This window comes from Leuresthes tenuis, unplaced genomic scaffold (genome assembly GCF_036924035.1).
Source record: "Leuresthes tenuis unplaced genomic scaffold, fLeuTen1.0.hap1 SCAF_21, whole genome shotgun sequence".
Classification (NCBI taxonomy): domain Eukaryota; kingdom Metazoa; phylum Chordata; class Actinopteri; order Atheriniformes; family Atherinopsidae; genus Leuresthes; species Leuresthes tenuis.
The window spans coordinates 23,011,731-23,030,348 of NW_027325375.1; the positions used below are offsets into that span (position 1 = coordinate 23,011,731).

The 18,618-nt window shown below is 41.1% G+C and overlaps 1 protein-coding gene across 2 annotated transcripts; it reads left to right on the forward strand.

Annotated features, from left to right (window-relative positions):
• The first annotated feature begins 490 nt into the window (after positions 1-490).
• On the forward strand, positions 491-18,386 carry map6a (microtubule-associated protein 6a). Of its 2 annotated transcripts, XM_072375469.1 has the most exons (5): positions 491-1,581; positions 11,205-11,418; positions 11,597-11,811; positions 14,615-14,725; positions 15,899-18,386. In XM_072375469.1, the coding sequence occupies exons 1-5, from the start codon at positions 863-865 to the stop codon at positions 16,044-16,046; spliced, it is 1,407 nt and encodes a 468-aa protein (XP_072231570.1). In that variant the 5' UTR covers positions 491-862; the 3' UTR covers positions 16,047-18,386. The 2 variants fall into 2 exon arrangements, with proteins under 2 accessions (XP_072231570.1, XP_072231571.1); XM_072375470.1 differs by lacking the exons at positions 14,615-14,725; positions 15,899-18,386 and adding an exon at positions 12,074-12,231 and having other exon boundaries at positions 497-1,581.
• The last annotated feature ends 232 nt before the right edge of the window (positions 18,387-18,618 follow it).

Consider the following 18,618-nt stretch of genomic DNA (forward strand, 5'->3'; position numbering starts at 1 on the left):
TAACTTTAACACTGTTATTATAGAAAAATAATAGTTTTTGGCAGTATCATACAACTAACAAATTCTTAGCATAAGTGTCTTCATGATCATTATATTTCTTTATCCGCAGAAATTTAATGTATTTTTACTTTAAATGTTATAAATATATTCTATGGATAGATATGGACATAAAGGGGCTATATCTTTATGTATGTTTCACTTCCCAATACTTGAAAGAAGTGAGAACGAGCATGGTGATGGATGGACTTCGTCCTGGTACGTAAAGATCCTCGTGTTCATCACTTATAAACATACTCCTATTTAATTATCAAGGCAATATGACCTGGTTGGGGAGTTTCTTGCTCCAGATGTGCCGACTTATAATTTGCTTCACTTCCAGTGTGTTGTCTTCTTTTTTTTCTCTCTCTCTCTCTCCTGATGTTTTCACACTGACACCGTGCCATCCTATTTTTAGGCTGCGCGTTAAACCGGAAGTTAAACTGTCTCCAGCTTGACTCTTATTTTCATCCACCAGTTTTCTGTCTCCGGGATGCTGAGCAGGCGGGCGGGGCCGTATTTCCTTGCAATGCGCTGCTGTGGCGTGATGTAGCAGGACAAACTGAGCGGACACAGAGGGTAGCTGAGCAAACGTCGGTCAGGTTGTGTTTTTATAAATACATTTCTTCCAATTCGTATCTTTCCGAAAGCACAATGGATGCACCAACCAAGCAGTTTTAACGTCAACAGCATCAGAGCTGTCCGCATCCCTCTCGTACGGACATCTTGATTCTCTCACATCAGGATACCGGAGTGTGGAGAAACATTTTCCACTCGGACCCCTTGGATTTAGTGCTGCAGCTCGTGGAAGTGTCCACACCTCACCATGGCGTGGCCCTGTATCAGCAGGGCGTGCTGCATGGCCCGCTTCTGGAACCAGCTGGACAAGGCTGACATTGCCGTGCCTTTGGTCTTCACCAAGTACACGGACGTCTCTGAGATGCAGCACATCCAGCTGCAGCCGCCGCTCCACCCTTCCCAGGCCCGGGTCGCTATAGAAACGCAGCCGTCTCGAGCAGAAACCCGCACAGCTACAGCTGCGCGCGGGCCCCGGAGGTGCGTCTCCGAGGAGCGCGTATGCAGCTCGGTGATGCGCGAGGACTTTAAACACTGGAAAGTGCGACCCGAACCGAGCTGTAAACCCAAGAACCAGTACCACGAACCAGAAACACCGTTTAACAGCGAGACTCAGTATCAGAAGGACTTCAAGCCCTGGCCCATCCCGAAAAGGTACGACCACCCCTGGATAACCAAACCTCCACCCACCGTCTCCGCCGGCGACGACCGGCCACCTGACAGGTCCAGGCACGCGAAGCAGCACGCGGCGCTGGCGGTTGCGGAAAGCGGTGTGGAGAAGAGCGCTATCGCCGACAAGGTGCAGGAGAAAGATCTGGTGCAGGGGCAGGAAAGGAAAAAGCGGCCCAACAAGCAGGATGGGGAGAGGAAGGTGGTCCTGAAAGTGGAAGGAGAGGGCAGAGGGAGGGCGGCGGTGGATGCTCTGAACAGACAGATCAAAGAGGAGATTACAGCTGGCAGCTCGTACAAGTGAGTTTATCTTGCACTGCCCACCTCTCACTGGTGTGTGTTGACCACCCCGGAGGCCCACAGGCTTCAGGGAGGTCAGAGAAGGGGTCAGAGAGGTCTAGACTGCTGTTAGATAGCTAAACAAACTTGTATTAACTTACTAAGGTATCAGAAAGAGCATTATGATAAAATGTGCACATTGTAAATGTCCATCTGTTGGCAAAGCACGTTGGTAATTTAAAAAAAACAATGCAATTGTATTAAACTATTTGGCTAAAAGTGTGCAAAATCTTTCAGATGATGTAGTCCACTTCAAAAGTTCATACAACCACGTTAATCTTAACATATAGAGTCACTAGATTTTACAGTGACATTGGAATTAAGTGTCAAAACTGCTGCACATTCACATTTTTTGCCATCCAACCACACTGACCACCCTCTGCCTAATATTGTACTGAAAAAAAGGGATCATTGTGAGGCTTCTTCAACTATGTGTAACTCAAAGAGATACAGGAGGTCATTTCTGCCAGCAGCAATAACAAAGCTACAAACTTACCAAAAATAAGCTCCCATTAGCAAAATAATAGTAATAATGAACCTTTTAATGAACCTGAGTCATTTTCTCACAGTTCCTTAGTATGTATATGAAGATATGCCTGGTGGCCTCAACTAAGAGGAAACCCTGCATGTTAGTTAGTGATTGAAGACCTAAAAACTGGTTTATTTCCATATTACAGGACTTATAAAAACAGTTGTTTAACACACTAGCTCTTCCGTGCCATCTCAAAGCATTACATGACAGTCAGCTTTGATTTTCCACGCAGAACGTAATTAAATTAAAAGGAAATGGTTGTACGATGCTGTTTAGGTCCACACGTCTAATCTGTGCTCTATTATGCAATGATCCTGAGAATGATGATGGCTTGTGGATGGATGAACATTAGTCACGCATGTCACCGCTGCTGCATGCAGGCCTGTGGCAGCTCAGCATCCTTCCTATAGATTATGTTTATGTTGTATGTGAGATTGTGTGGTGAAATTTGACATTTGAGACTTGATTTTTCTGCTTACTTTTTGCCGTTATGTGTTTCAAGTCTTTGCCTTACCCAAGGAAATAGTTTGTAAAAGACATTTTCAACATAAAAGATATGTGTCGGCTCTTTTTAAATGTCACAGAAGGCAGATTTGGGTTGTTAGAGGAGGCTTGGCTGATGTGTGACTCTGCAGGTAGAGGTGGATGGTCCTGTGTGAGATCAGTGACTGAGTCGTGCAGCTGTTTGGTGCCTCTCGGGTATGCCTGTGTTGTTGAGCAGTCAGCAGGGTGCAGTTCAGGGCTCTTCCCCCCCACCATGGCATGAAATGGCTGCATTGTGACAAGCAGAAGCCCAGTCAGCCCTCTGCCTTCTTCTACCAGCAGAGCCTCAAAGCAGGTCAACTGTGGGTTAATGCCATACTTGGTGTGCACATGGCTTCACAGCACAAACACAAATACAAACACATTAAGAAATTTGTATTTTATGTTTTACATCTTTTTTTAATTACTACGCTGTAATAGTTGGCCAGTCAGCCATGAGGATATGGTCGAAAACAATATCACGAGATTAAGAACAACTTTGATAACATAAACCAAATAACAGGATAGGACTGCACCAACTTAGGTTTAAACATAGCAAGCAAGATTAAAAATGATGATTCTAAACATTGTGTTTCTGCAAATTCATGCTCTCCACATTCACATAACTGCGTCAGGTAAAAAACAGGCTCAAATTGACAGATTCTGCGTGGGCTCCTCCATGGAGGCCAAAGTTTTTTTGTCTATTTAAATTCCTGCTTTAAAGATCCACCCTCATTAAAAAGTACAAGAAGACACAAAGAGACAGTTTGGTCCAACTGCAGGGTGTTCCACACTGCTTGGTATACCTCAGAAAAAACTGACTGCCCAGCGTCTTGTTGATTTACTGTTGCTAAACGGTGCAAAATGAAAGCCTGCGTTTTAGACTTTATTGTGTTTTTCTGTGTTTGGTTTGCTATAGGTGGGAGTGACCTTTTATAGTAAAGCAAATCTCACTACAGAGCAGAGCAAAGCATACCGTTTTTGTAACTAAATGGTACTGTACGGGTTACCTCAGCACGGCTCTTCCACGCTTCATTTACCACTACAGATAGTATCCCCTCGATGTGGGCAGGATCAGCTGGTTATCGTCGCAGCGTGTGTGAAGCTGCAGCTACACAGAGGAAACACACACAGTGAAGCTGTGACATTGATTTAGCAGGCGCTTTTATTTAAAGCAACTCACAACTGAGGAATATAGAGTGGTTATGGATCTGAATCAGTGTGCTACAGGCTTTTTCTACAGAGGTGTGTGAATATCTTTTTGGGAGGGATCACAATACATGAATGCTACAGAGTTCAACTCTGCTCAGAGGGCAAAAAAAACAAAGAGCAATCTGTAAATCCATGCTTGATTCAGTTCAATTCAGTTTTTTTTATAAAGCGACAAATCGCAACATACATCAACTCAAGGCACTTCAGAGCTGCAGTCCAATTCAAGCCAATTACAATCCAATTCATTGTAATACATTCATAATCCAATCAATTCCAATCAATTATATTCCAGATTAGTCCAATTCATACAGAGCCAATAAAAAAGAATGTTCCTAGTGAAGGAAACCAAAACTTCTCTTTGATCCAATCCCCAATGTGACTGGAAAGAAAAAACTCCCTTTTAACAGGAAGAAACCTCCATCAGAACCAGTTAGAGAGGACAGGAAAGGGAGGGCAGCAAACACCATAAGGGACAGGCCACGGACACCTGCTGAGAAAGAGAAACACAAGTTAATGACAACAATAATGTTGTATGTGTATGGAGAGTAAAGAATAAGGAAAGGTGCATCATGGGAGGTCTCCCAGCAGTCTAAGCTTATAGCAGCATAACTATGGGATGTTTCAGGGTCACCTGAGTTATTCCTGATTACTTGCAGTTAATAAACATGTTCATGTATTCCTTAGATCATGAACAAATCATGAATAAAGGATGTATGATCCTTGTGCACAAATGAGATATCCCTCATTTATGTTGTTAATGGTGTGATGAACTTCATAGACAAGAGAAGTGTGTCTGTGTGTGTGCTGCTGCTGCAGAGATGTTGTTGTCATGTCCAAAGGCGAAAACTCTTATCTGACCATCAGTGGTCAGCAGTGTTTCCACATCACTTTATAGCATCAGCTTGGCTTGAATTTCGGCTGAAATCTGATCAGAAATCAGAGAGACAAAACAAGCCTTACCTTGTAATGGGAAAACACCAAAAGGTTGACAGAACCATTATCCTTTCCATCAAGTTGCATTGTCAGCACAGAATTTTTGTCAAAATTCTTCAAATGAGTGTGACAGAGAATGAGTCTGTGGTCCTGAGATGGAAACAAGGTGCCCTGACATGCCAGCAGAAGTCAACTGGAGAGATGGGAGACAATCATCAGACAAAGACAAAAATGTTAAAGACAGCTGTAGTTTGTCTTGACTACTTCTTTTCTTGCATGAATTGGTGCACCGTTATCCATAAACAGCCTTCCAGTCACAACCTTCATCTTGCTGCCCCCTCACCACATTATGTTTAAAATGCCTTTTTTTTTTTTTTTGCATGAGAATAATTGGTGAGGCAGTGGCTGCTGTACGAGTCTTTGTTCGTGTTTGCTTTATGCAACAATCCCAGCAGTAGGACAAAGACCATTCTTCATCTTGTCAGTATTATTTGCTTCATTATGAGATGTGTGTCAGCTAAGAAAAGACATCCAAAGAGCAGGGTGCAGGAAGGATTATCAAGTAAATGAGCCTAAATGTGACAGTAGGGCAGGTTCGCTGAGTTCATGGAGACTGAGGAGGCATGAGCTTTTCATTAGATTTGTGTCACATATACTAGCTCAACATATTTCTCATGGCAATAAAATATTGGGAGCCTCATCTTTTCCTTTTCCCTTCACCTAAGCACATAAAAACCCTCAATCTCACAGACACGGGTGCCTAATAAACTCAAAATGAGTTGGTTTTTGTGTCACATTTGCAGAACATGGGCAGTGGATTCCGGCAGATATAAAATTGAGTCTCTTAGAAAGCCTGCAAAGCCTCATGTTTGGATCGACAGGCGGTGAATGCAGAATCTTTCATTCTGCTTCAGTTCAGAGACAGACAAGGGTAAAACTGCAAGGGTAAGAAAGCAAGTCCAAAAGTCCCAAGATGGCTACTTTTCTTTAAAACGGCTTTGGTTTGTCTTCTTCCTGAAAATAAAAGGGGGCTGTAGTTGTCTCATCAGTTCAGAGTGCTGCTCACTAAAACTAGCCATCTTATGTAACTCTCCGATTGTATCATGTCTGATTACAGTGATATTAAATGGACATTATGTACATGAATGAATTATTACTGTTACCTAGTTGCTGTTTTTTAAATAAATAACCCTAAACTGAATTGTTACAATGGAAATGTAAAACTTGCATGAGAATCCTCCTTTGTGATCCAGTGACAATGCTATAAATTTACTCTTTCCGCTGAGCCTGATAAGTTAAAGAGTGGCTGTAGGATTAAGAGGGCAAGTGAGAATAGAGGGAGTGCTGACCAGAAGCCAGAATCGGCACTGACTTGCACACCAATAAACACTGTCTGGAAGTGAAGCTGTGGTGCTGTTGCGTGGGGAGACCGATGCCCTGGATTAGTGTGAGAGAGCCTGGCTGGTCCTTTATCTCTGGCCAGCGCTGGTGTAGAATTAGAGTTGGAATCATCATGAGAGAAACTTGTCTTAGCAGTGTCAGTGCACAAATCTTACAGCTTAGAGAGTGCATTGTAACAGAGCCACAAGCACAAGGAAAATACCAAGTAACACTGAATTTGGCCATGAACATTAGAGATGCAAATTCTCACATTTGAGACTGAAGGATCAGAAGGAAGTGATCAATTTTTAACAATATTTGGGTCTGTTTCCCCTCTTTGGTCCATAGTATTATATCTAATGTACAACTTTATGGATTATTGTCCAGATTTTGGTTTCAGCCTCTGTTCGTTCATCATGTGCTGAACAATTTTACAGGACACAAAAAAAGGCTGCTAGTTGTTGTGCTGGTCTGACCAAAACAACTTGTAAATCTGACCTAAATCTTACAAAATAAAGCTTCTCAAACACAACTCATCTAGAAAATGCAGTTGGTGTTAAAAACACTCCTGCACGTAAACTCTCAACCAGACTCAAATGGGCTTAGGTGCTACCCACAGGCTCCAAACTTCCATCTTTCATGAAACAGGGAACAGAAGCGCATATCAATATAGCCAAATTCCCTTTAAAGCTGCATTCGCATGTTTTTCTGCTTCTTTTGTCAGACGACTAAACGCATCAGAAACTGGGATTGAAAATCAGCTCATCATTACTCCATTAATGACCACAATGACTTTTCTCACACAGTCCACAGCATCTCTGTGTCTGACATACTTTAGTTCATTACTTGATTCCCTTCTCTTGCACGTATACTGGGTCAAGAATGGCAATGCTTTTAAGTGGTTAGCACCTCAGATGTACTTACCTCATGACCTGCAGCACATCATTTTGAAAATAATGTTGCTTGGAAACTGTTGCAAAAGCCTTGCAGATCATTTTCAGGGTGAACAGAATTGTCCTTCCTCTTGCCCCCCCTGAATCCTCTGCTCTAATCAGACATTCAGGGTTATTCGTAGCTGTCATTCCACCTTTGTCACATTGTTTTTGTGGCTTGTGTCAATGCTTTGCAGCTTTTTGTAACGTTATTGGTGATTGTTGTGTATTATGCTCTGCAGAGTGGAATTTTTCAGGCCTCAGTTTTGGAAAATGACTGTCTAACTGTGAGCCGTCCAGCTTGTGCCATGTGGGTGCAGGGTTGCATGAACCCCCAGCAGTGCTGGAAACAGGCATGACTCCACCCTGTCAGGGACAGTGGTTGGTTGTAGCAACAGGGTGTTTCACTGGGATTGGTCTGCCAGAATAGCTTTGGAAATGGTGTGGAAAAGGAAAATAGATGGTCAAACTGAGAATATAAAAGCCTTTGGGCAAATATTTGAACATTTCAGTCATTTTGCAACAACAGAAAAATAGATGTCTCTGGTTACAGCATCTCAAAAATAAGAATTTAACTTAGTAGAAATGTGATTAATGTGTTTAAGCATTTTCTGACAGCAGGGCTTTGTCTGTAAATCTGTCAGTTAGAAGACATCTCACAACACTTCTCCCTGTCACATTTGGGTTATTGTTATCAGAGGTTTTCAAAATCTGAGACAGTAAGCTTCCTCTCAGGTAAAGTTTGGAAGAAAGTAGTCCAACTCTATCCCTGGATGCCTGTAGGATCATAAAACACGTTGTTTTTCTTTTTATATCAGGCAGTTTAAGTTGTTTGTCTAAACATGTTTTATTCAACAGATTTTTTATTGTGAAACAACCAAATAAAGCCCATACAGAGGCTGAAGTCAAATGTAGTCAAACAAAAATTGACATCTTCAGTGTATGCCACTCTTTCTTTGCTTTTCATTAAACTGCCGACATATTGACGTTAACTCTCTTCTGACTTCCTGAGCCTCAGACTGCTATATTTTCACATGTATTTCATGCTCAGGAGGTAGATGCAGCTTCGTCAAACCCTGAACCAAGAAAGCCTTTCCAACACTTATTTTCAACGAGTACCAAGAGCACATTGACCTCAGAGACACAGGCTTTATTGTTACACAGTCATATGTTCATGAATAGCGGTGATGTTACAATACAGGCCGGTGTTCCACACTGTGAACCTTGTCTTCCTTCACAATCTGTCTCTTTTTCTCACAAACACACACCCTGTGGTGTCATGTGGGCATGCTATACTCTTGGCCTTGGTTGTTGTTGTTATTGTATAACCTTTCTTTGCATTAAAGCTTTTTGGCCCAGTTCAGCCTTGTAAGTGGACTTCAGTCCTGTTATGTAATGGCTCTCTGTGTGATTTCCACCTCTCCTTTGCACCATTACAGGAAAGGATTTCTGCACTCAGCAGCCCTGGCACTGTCGCCAGGCTTTTTATTGTAGATGGACTGCTGTTCACAGTATGGCCAAATTAGATTTTATCCTTTGGTTTTGTTTAACACATGAACAGCTTAGATGTTGGAGCCTGAAGGCTAATTTAACTTTGGATCAATGAAACTCTGAAAATTAAAGCACTTTAGCTTTAAATTCAATATGAAATACAAGATTGTCATTTGTCTTCATTTATATTCTTCAAAGACAATGCCATAAAGGTTACATGAAATACTTGAGCAAATACATCTTGGATACTAAGATGCTAAACTAATGTGACCTCAACATATTTGCATCGTCACATGTTAGCATGACAACATTAGCATTTAGCTTAAAGCATCAACTCTAAAAGAGGCTAGCAAAGGTATAAAGGTTGAAAACCTCTTCGCACCCACTTGGGACAACATAACTGCAAAATGCTTTTTCTACACTTGCACTAGCTGCCAACATTTCATCTTTATCCAGGCTCTCAAATGTTGACGTTAGCTTTACGTGACAGTTGGTGCAGGAGTGGGGTGGGATGTCACATATGCTATGTGTCAGCTGTCCTTAACATCTGTTTGCTTGTCTGTTACTCTCTGTGCTCACTGATTGTGCATATTAACGCAGCCAAATTTTCAACAAAGTTGCTCTCGTTCACATATTTTTCTATTTCCCTTCTCAGATGACTAAATGAGTCAGAAATTGTGACTAAAAAGCTTTGTGTGCCATCATCAGGTATATTGGCATTTCAAAATAAAAGATTATGAAGGCAGATTCAGATCTGAATCCCACACCCAATCAATAAAAGTTCAAGAAAGAGTTGTTCATAAAAAACTCTAATCAAACTCTATTTGCTGTCAGCTGCATTCCCAAATCATGCTAAAGAATTTTATTATTTATGTATATATATATATATATATATATACACTGGCAACCTGTCCAGAGTGTACCCCGCCTCTCGCCCGATGACCGCTGGGATAGGCTCCAGCCCCCCCGCGACCAGACCAACAGATGAAGCGGGTATAGAAAATGGATGGATGGATGGATGTATATATTCTCTGATTTTTTTCCACCTTTTCAATGTTGAACCATCTCATGTCTAAAAACATTTCTAAAAAAAAAGAAATTCTGAATACAGTCAGCTGAATAATCAATAATAAAAAATGGCTGATGGCAGATGGATGGGAAATGTTTAGGGAGCAAAACACCTCAGAGAAACATAATTCATAAGTGACAGAGAAAGAGTCTTGTAGGGCGCTACAGTAAATCGTTTTCATGTGCACCTTTGTAATTGATCGTCCATGCATATTTAAATATAAGCAGAGTGATACAGAGGATGTGCTGCAGGCCTGCCTGCTCTGTGAGAATGTCATACTGCTGACCTTCCTCAGAAGTGCTTTGTGTGGAGTGCACATTAACACCCCGTCAGATTGTCATGCACACCTTCTCCCACTCACAGTACCTCTCACATATTCTGCTCTTTAGTAGTAATTCATCGCTTACTTGACTTTTTCCCAACATATTACAAACAGAGGCAGTGGCATAGATATTGATATGGTTACCTTGCAATGTAGTTGTGATAAACACAGCTACAAAATGCAATATTCAGAAACACAGGTCTTTTTTTAAAAAGAGTAGACATTTTGTATCACACACGTATTTGATATGTTGCAGAGATGTAGATTAGATGCTTGATACCACTTTGATGCATCCAACGCATGAATTATTAAGCTAGAGCTATCTAAAGCTTAGCTTAGCTTTGTATATGTAAGCAAACTCCCATTTTAAGATGACAAGTTGTGGCTAATGTACTGGATTTATTTTTAATTATATATATACATATATTGGCTAGGTGTAGTTACTCCAATACTATTCTCTATGCCTGAGTTATTTTCCTTTATCGTTAGAAAATGAGGTTATGGCAGGAAAGATGGCAGGGAAAAGTCTTCACCTGCTTTGCAATGAGAATCCAACCTCACTGACACTAAGATGTGATGTTAGTCTGCAGCACTGAAACTAAAGCTGCTCAATAAATATTCGGCAAAGAGAGAGTCCTTTAGATACTTTGTCTAATGTAATTTTATCAGTTTGTTACCGGGAGGCGATCTCGTGTGTTTTATATTAATGTAATAATCTGTTTGGTAATGAAAAAAGGCAAGAAAAAGGCAAAGATATAGCTGTTACAGGCTGCTCACTCTTATCTCCCTGTTTTCATATTTATCCACACAAATTCCATTTAGTGCGATTGAATGAAAATAATCGAGTGTCATTTTGAAAGTTGCAGACCCACATAACTGTGGGACTGAATTACTCCTTTTTATTTCATAAACAATGATCCAGTGTTTCCTGTGCAGTGTCTCCTTTATTGAGCATTCAGGTAATTCAAACAGCTCTTAAAGTGGCTGCTGGTTAGATGCTTCTGGGTCATTTCATTCAGTTAGAAACCTTCCAAAGCAAAAAAGACTTTTCAACTGGACCCTCAGACTACTTCCAGCCTTCGTTAGAGTAGCATCAATCTTTTAATGTTACATTCAGTAAGAAGACAATGCATTAACCTATATATAGATACAATTGTTTTTTGATGGCATATTTCCTGTTTTTCCAAACAGAACCGAGTTCAAGGCTTACAGAGATGTGAAGCCAGTAAAGATGATCCGCGCCAAGTCTCAGTACCTGCCGCCGGATGGGAAGACGAGCCTTGAGACCAGCTACAGTGCAACCTTCAAGGCACAAGCCCCGCTGCAGCCTGCTGATAATAAGGCCCAGGAGAGGAGGAGGATACGCAGTTTGTACAGCGAGCCTTACATAGACCCCATTAAACAGGTGAGACGTGTCTTACATTGTAGTATGTGTTTAAATCGATGTGATGAACGGGAGACAAATTAGAGATGATAACTATTCCAAACAGTTTTGAGAAATTCTTACCCTGTTCAAAACAGTTAAAACCATAACTGAGGCATTTCACCTCAGGAATCTCTTCTCCGCTATCCGCCATCCTTAGGTTGACAGGTATAGTGCCTCCCGCTCTAAACCCAAAAAGTCTGGAGCCACAGCGGCAGGCCATGGCAAGCCAGCGAAGAAACCCAAAGATAAGCAGAGCGCCGCGCTAAGGGGCTCCAAGAAGGCGACCTCGGAGAACCAGCCTGAGAACCGGCCGGCAGTGGGGGACAAGGAGAAAAGTAAAGAGATCAACAACAAACTGGCTGAGGCAAAAGAGTAAAAATCATTTAGCACTACTTCTTCTTTTCTTTATTTTTGGGGAAACGAACACAAAGGCTGCAAAATAATTCCCCAGGTTTTCATCTTTGTTCCCATCTGTCTTTTCTTCCCTCTTTAGTCTCTGTCTGCCTCCCTGCTTCATTCTTCTTCTCTGTCCTCTGTCACTACCTCTTGGCTACATTTGTACAACAATACTCGAATAAAATGTCAGGGTTTGAACATGACATGCCATTACTCTTCCCGTCTCACTCTATACTAGATCGCTATAGTAACGAGTGAGCGGGAGCATCCTCCTTCCTGTCTCCGCCATTTGATGCCACCCACCACCCCCACTCTGCTCGCCTCCATCTCCAGGTTGCCATGGCTACTGGCTGCCTGGCCAACCAATGGATGACTCTTGTTGCATGGGCCCTGTGACAAGCAAGTCTGAAGGGTTGGCTTTGATCAGCTGAGCAGATTGCTTTGTTCAGTTTATCAAGGATTTCTTTCTTTCTTTGTTTTGTTTTGTTTTAGAATGAAAAAAACAATCAAATTGGCACGTTGGATAATATTTCTGCATACAAATGTACAGCAAATCTGAAAATCTTTGATAAATGTCTTGCTTAGTTATTCATGAGTGTCTGATTCCCGGCTCATTCTGTACCTGTTCTGTTATCTTTGGTACTCTTCTCCTTTCGTTGAGCTCCACGTCTGTGTTTGGCAATGCCACTATCAAAGGTTTGGCGAGTGTCCCTTTGTAATCCAGCGTTTCATTTTGAATTCTGTTGTCGACAAAACTGTCTTTAATTCATTGGAAGAAAAATCCCTTGCTCTCCCATATGCTTCTTTCATGCAAAGCCCATTCATACAGTGGCAGTTTGTAAACATCCAGGTCCATCTGGGTAGCCATCTGGGTCACATATAAACCGATTATGCATTAAACACTGATCATTTGCATAGCAGCCAGATATTCTCAGTGAATTAGATAACACAGTCGTGCAGATGTAACCTTTAACAGCAGAGTCATGACGTTTCTCATAATCAGAGAAGGATGAGCCCAAAATGAGCCTTGAAAATGCCGATTTGAGTGCCGTGGTTTCCTTCCCGTCTTCCCACCGCACAGAACACACAGCTGTCAGACTCTCTGTCCATAATTCAGTGTAATGACCTCCAACACAGTCCTTACTAACAAGACCGGCCCCTCTGTGAAGCCGCAGTTATGCATACGCATTAGAATGCAGTCATATACACACCTCCCTTTGGTTTTTTTGTTATACACGCTGTTGAGGGTGACCGTAACCAACGTGATTAGGCCGCCACGGGACCATAGCAGACAGCTCATATTGCAGCTGAATCGCACGTTTCACATCACCTAGGAAGAGGGGGGCAGATGGATGGACCAGTTAAATCATGATTCTTTTTCATGTAAATGATTTTGTTCTGATACGAACAATGTTGTGATGGTCAGTGTAGCTTAGATTTTAGAATTCACTACTCTGTTGCTGGATTTATGTTTGATTTGTTTTGGCCAAACAGCATGTTGCTTTGATGACGCTGAAATGTTGGTTTTCCACTGGCATTCTGGTGGTGATTGAAATTCTGGTGGGTGAAAATATTCTCAGTGAGAAAAGAGAACATTAAGTAAGTTATGTTGGTCTATTAACATTACTATCATTATAATCTCCCTTTAATTTAGTCTTATATTTGTCTATAAATGGTAACAGGGCTAAATGTCATGTTTTTAGTCCTGAGCATTTGCTTATAATATTGTTTAGGGTTAGTAGGGAACTGTATAGTCTTGTCATGGGTCAACCAGTCATTGTGCTGCACTACCACACACACACACCTCACTGTTTTATCTGCTACTCAGCATCTTCCCCTTCATTCTGTTCTGTTTTTGTATTCTTTGGTGTCTGAGAGAGCAGCAACCATCACCACCGCCATAGCTATCCAAGCTAAGCACACACCCCATCAGAGATGAGGGCCCAAATCATTAGCATTTTGCAGCCTTTGATTGGTGGGAGGGTGAGGGAGGGGGACACTTGGTCATGTAACACAAGGGAGGTGGGGGGCTAGTAGGGGCTGTAAATGTAAACAGTGCTTAGCACACCACACACTCGGTGCTATCTTTGTGTAATTATTAGGCACATAAGGATAGAAAGTATGGTAAAGAAAGCTATGTCTTGGACAAAAAAAAAATGTGACGTGCTTGTGTTCTATCTGCTTGCTCATATTTAATGAAACATTACAAATAAATGCAAAAAGCAGAAAAAGCAGTGTCTTCTTTGCTTCTTTTTGTTAAGAGGAATGGTTCAAGGTTAGCGGATGCAGGTATCTGTCAGCGTTTCTCCCGTCCCAGTCTTTTGTCTTTGTGACGGACAACATTTAAGAATTCCATCCACATGGAAGAGAATTTTGCTCTCACAGCCTCTTTCTATGCTTATCCAAGATTGCACCGCATTCTGGCATGAGCTGCGACATCTTTTCGAGGCCCTGCATGTTGCCCTCACGTGAGAGCTGAAGAATATATTATTTGTGCATCGTGACTCAATATATTCCAAGACCTCATCTGACTCGTAGAGCAACATGCAAGGGAAACGATGTCTGGAAACTTATTCCAGAATAACATGTCATGAGCTTTTTCAACCTTTAGTTTGTGTACAAATGAAATTAGAAACCAAGCTTAAGCATATACTATACATGCTATGATCACATTGTTGTCTCTTATATGTTGTAGAGTATTTGTAAAAGATTTCACATTTGGATGATGCTGTGTCCAGTCTGTCCTGTGCTAATGAGTGACATTCTGATTCATTTGAAGGGTTGTGCTAAAACAGTACCACTACATACAACTCTGCCAGCCAATCCGAGATATTGGCTGGGTGCAGACTCTAAAGCAACACCTGTGGGGCTGTGCACTACCCAATCCCAGGTAATCACAAGAGCAAGAAAGCCAAATAGAGCCAGAAATGACTCTCATTCTCATTCATACATGCTCATGGAGTTATGATTTACTTTGGTTTTCAATTACAGTGGCACAGTTTTATTTTTCTGGTAAACCACCGCATTATCTTTGGTTGACTCCCTCTGTATTTCTCTTCCATATGGACACTAAAATGAGAGGGGGGGTAAGAGAGGGCTGTCTGCCTGCCTGTTGTCGCATACTACATGTAAGGTTCCTTAAGATGGCTTCTCTTAAGGAGGCCTGAGGTTTAGTCCAGCCATCTCCAACCATTCCTGAACGAGCTGCTGTAACGCACCCACTCTCCATGATTTTAAGTTAATTGCATGACTGAATTGTCTTGCTTAAAGAGTGCCCCACTTACATAAGAGACAGGTTTCAGGAAATTAGATCACTTTGCATCTTTAAGTAAAAATTCCATATTTCCACACTGTAACTTTTTTTTTCATTCAAAATCTGTTCTCAAGCATGCTGCCACTGTTTTCTGTTGGACCTGCAATCTGAGTTTATGTTCAGTGACGCGATCCAGGCTTGGCACTCTTATCTGGAACATGTGATGAGTGTAAGCATGGATATAAGATGAGGAATAAGTATGAATGGAATGAGGGAACCGACGCTGCCTTGGAAAGACACATTTCAAAGGAAACTGTAAGTGCATGCTAATGATTTAATTATATTGGATTTTTCCATTGTTGCACTTTATGTTGCAGCTGTATTCTCAAAGAACACCCCGAGACCCTCGTTGTGCAATTGATTTTAATGATATTGTGACTAAACGACAGGTTCAATGTAAAGATGTAAACCAGTATTGATATAAATTCAAAGTACATCATTAGAAGTGGGGAATCCCACAACTAAGTTCATCTGAAATAGATATTTCTTATGTTTTCAGTGCCACATATGACATAAATTGGAAGTCCTTAATTCTATAAAGATTTTTCTTAGACTGTTTCTGTTATATTTGTAGCACGTAAAGAAGCTCACTGTTGTAATTTTGTCTCCCACTGAGTTTTCTCCTGAAATGAGCGGTCACGGGGTGCTCAGCTCAACCCTAAAAACTTGTGTTTCGCCTGAGAGAAATGCCTCATCATGTGTCTTTTTCTGTCTCCTTCTCTGGTGTCTTAACCATGTGCTGCCTCCTAGAGATGCTAAAGACGAGGTTCTCCGACCCAGTCATCATCATTCCCAGGGTGCTGCTGGAGGAGGACCACAACCACAGCTGGACAGAGCCGAGCCTCGGAGGAGCAGCAGTGTCGTACGCTTTGCCCTAGATGTGAACCACACTGAGTAGTCCTACCTGTGCGGATTCACCGTTATACTGAGACTGCTGTTCTGTTCTGTAAATAACTAGTGTTTAAGTCGGATTAGTGAACGAGGTGAATCCCACAAAAGAAACGTTTCACATTCCAAGAGGAAATGCACACATTTGAAACATGCATGTTTGAAGCAGCCTCCGGCTGAAAGATTCCAGCTGCTTGGTCCATGGCATTATCGCAAAGGTGCTACATCATTTCTGGTTTCATGCATTTTATTTTGAGAGACTATCTCCATATTATTAGTACCAGTACCACACCATGAAGTGCTTAATAATTACAAATATATATAGAATAAATGTACTATACACTAATCACTTTTAGTCCAAATAAATAAGGAGAACTTGCAGATTGCCATACTGTATTGTAGTTTTTGTCATTTTCAGGCTGTGGCTTTGTGACTGCTGAGGATAGGAGCTGTGTCTGATTGACAGTAGACTTTGCCCTCTGGATTCTAATTCATAATGAACAGAAAAACAAAATTTATCTTCAGGGGATTGTCTGGAGTTTTTCAAGAACTGGTAGCGCCTCTATAAAACCTTACTGCTTTTTGAAAAATTCAGACCGACCTACACTTACATTTTGTTGTGTGAAACAGCTACTAATGAAATACCCACTGATTCCTATGTAAGTGCACTGGCGTAACACGTGGAAAACGTATTGAAGAGCAATCAGTAATTGTAAGTGTTTCTGTAAATTCAAGGTAATTACATTGGAAACTAACTCAAAGTTTGTTGTAAATGGTGTCAACAAAGGATAAAAAAAATTGAACCTACAGCTGCCAAACATTATACTTAGAAATTCAAATTCACATTATTTTGTCATTTTGTTTCTTGTTTTGTCTCCCCATATGACATATGAACCGCTTTATAACAGTTCAGCATACAAAGGTAGGTTTTTATATATTTCAGGACACCTGTTATGGACTTTTACATGAGTGTAGCACCCATTTATCAGTCCTGTCCTTATTCCGAACCAGTGAAATATCTTCTAATTCTATGACCACACCTGTAAGTAAACCCATGCTGTTGGGCCATCTTACCTGCTGATGGCACACCTGCAAAATCTGACTTCCTCTACTCTTTATCACTGTCAGGTTAAAATACGTTTTAAAAAATACGTATTTTATTTCTCCTGCCCCTGTAAGGCATCACCTACTTTCCATAAAAAGCACTCATTAAGAAAAGCACTCATATTTCACACAAGGTCTGCTACAAGGATGACAGCGATTAAGAGCGTTGGTGGACTTAATAAAGCAGCTGGGGAGAGGTTTAGTTGACCCTGCTGCCTTGTTACAGTTACATATCTCCTCGTACAATGTCATCCCTGCTCTGCACAGGAAATTACAATATGTATGTCAATGTTCAAATACCCTCACAGGCCCACAGATAGCCACACAATGTGACCATACAACAAAGCTGAGCTCGCAGTTTCAGATATGGAGTCTCATTACAACTTGCACTGCTGTTGAAGATCTCTGGGATTTGTGTAGCACCAGGGGAGGGGATGTAACTCTTAATCTGTCAGTCTTAATCAGCAAATTAGTCGTCTTGATGGAACCCTCTCTTATAATTCAACATCCACGTACGAGTGTGCAAAGAGAGCAGATCACGGCTAATCGTCTTATGTCTGTCTTTTCCACTGGTTCTGTTTAGCATTTCTGGTGATGCTGGGAATGCATTTTTCAAATTAAATGAGGAATGATCACTAATCCCCCGGAAAGTATCGGCCCAAGTCTTAAAAGAATTAACGACAAGTGTTTCATTGGTGGGGCAGTTATATTCTGAAACTCTGTTGGAGGGAAGCCCCATTAGATGTGATTGCTGACAGTAACACAAACTAACACAAAGCCAAAATTTCCCATATATATGCACATGTGCTGACTAAAAAGGCTAGTAGGCTAATATTCAAACCACTGACCCTCTACCACCTGGATGGGGTTATAGACACATTGGAAGGCATTGCTTTTTTTTTCACATCACGAATAGATATTAATTTTATTCTATTATCTTTTTATTTTTGTTATTTTTGCTCTGCTAATTAGTTCAGTCTACATGTATGTGTTACAATGTAACCAGTTGTTTGGTATGAAAACTATTTACTAGAAATTAGTGCTTTCAAATAAATTTCACTCATCCTGTATGAGTGTGTGAATGTGGCTTGTAGTGTAAAAACACTTTGACTGACTAAATGTTATACGGCAAAAAATGAGCCATGAATATCAATGTCTATATCCAAGTGACCATCCTATCCAAAGAAATAACTAACCTCACTAAACCGTCATAAAATCCATAATAAGATTACCTTCCTCAAATGGCTCATGGCTCCTATTTTCCCAATTAGGGATTAATAAAATGTTGTTAAATTCTTTTATATCATTTATGTCACTTCCTCTGTCTCCCACTTTTCTGTCTGTTGTCAGCCATCACTATCATATAACATACTTAGTTATATTCCTCCACTTAAATACATAGATGCAGTTGTGACTACTGAGAGTCACATTGCTTATAATATTCACCAGAAAACACACTCACACCTCTGGTGTTTAAA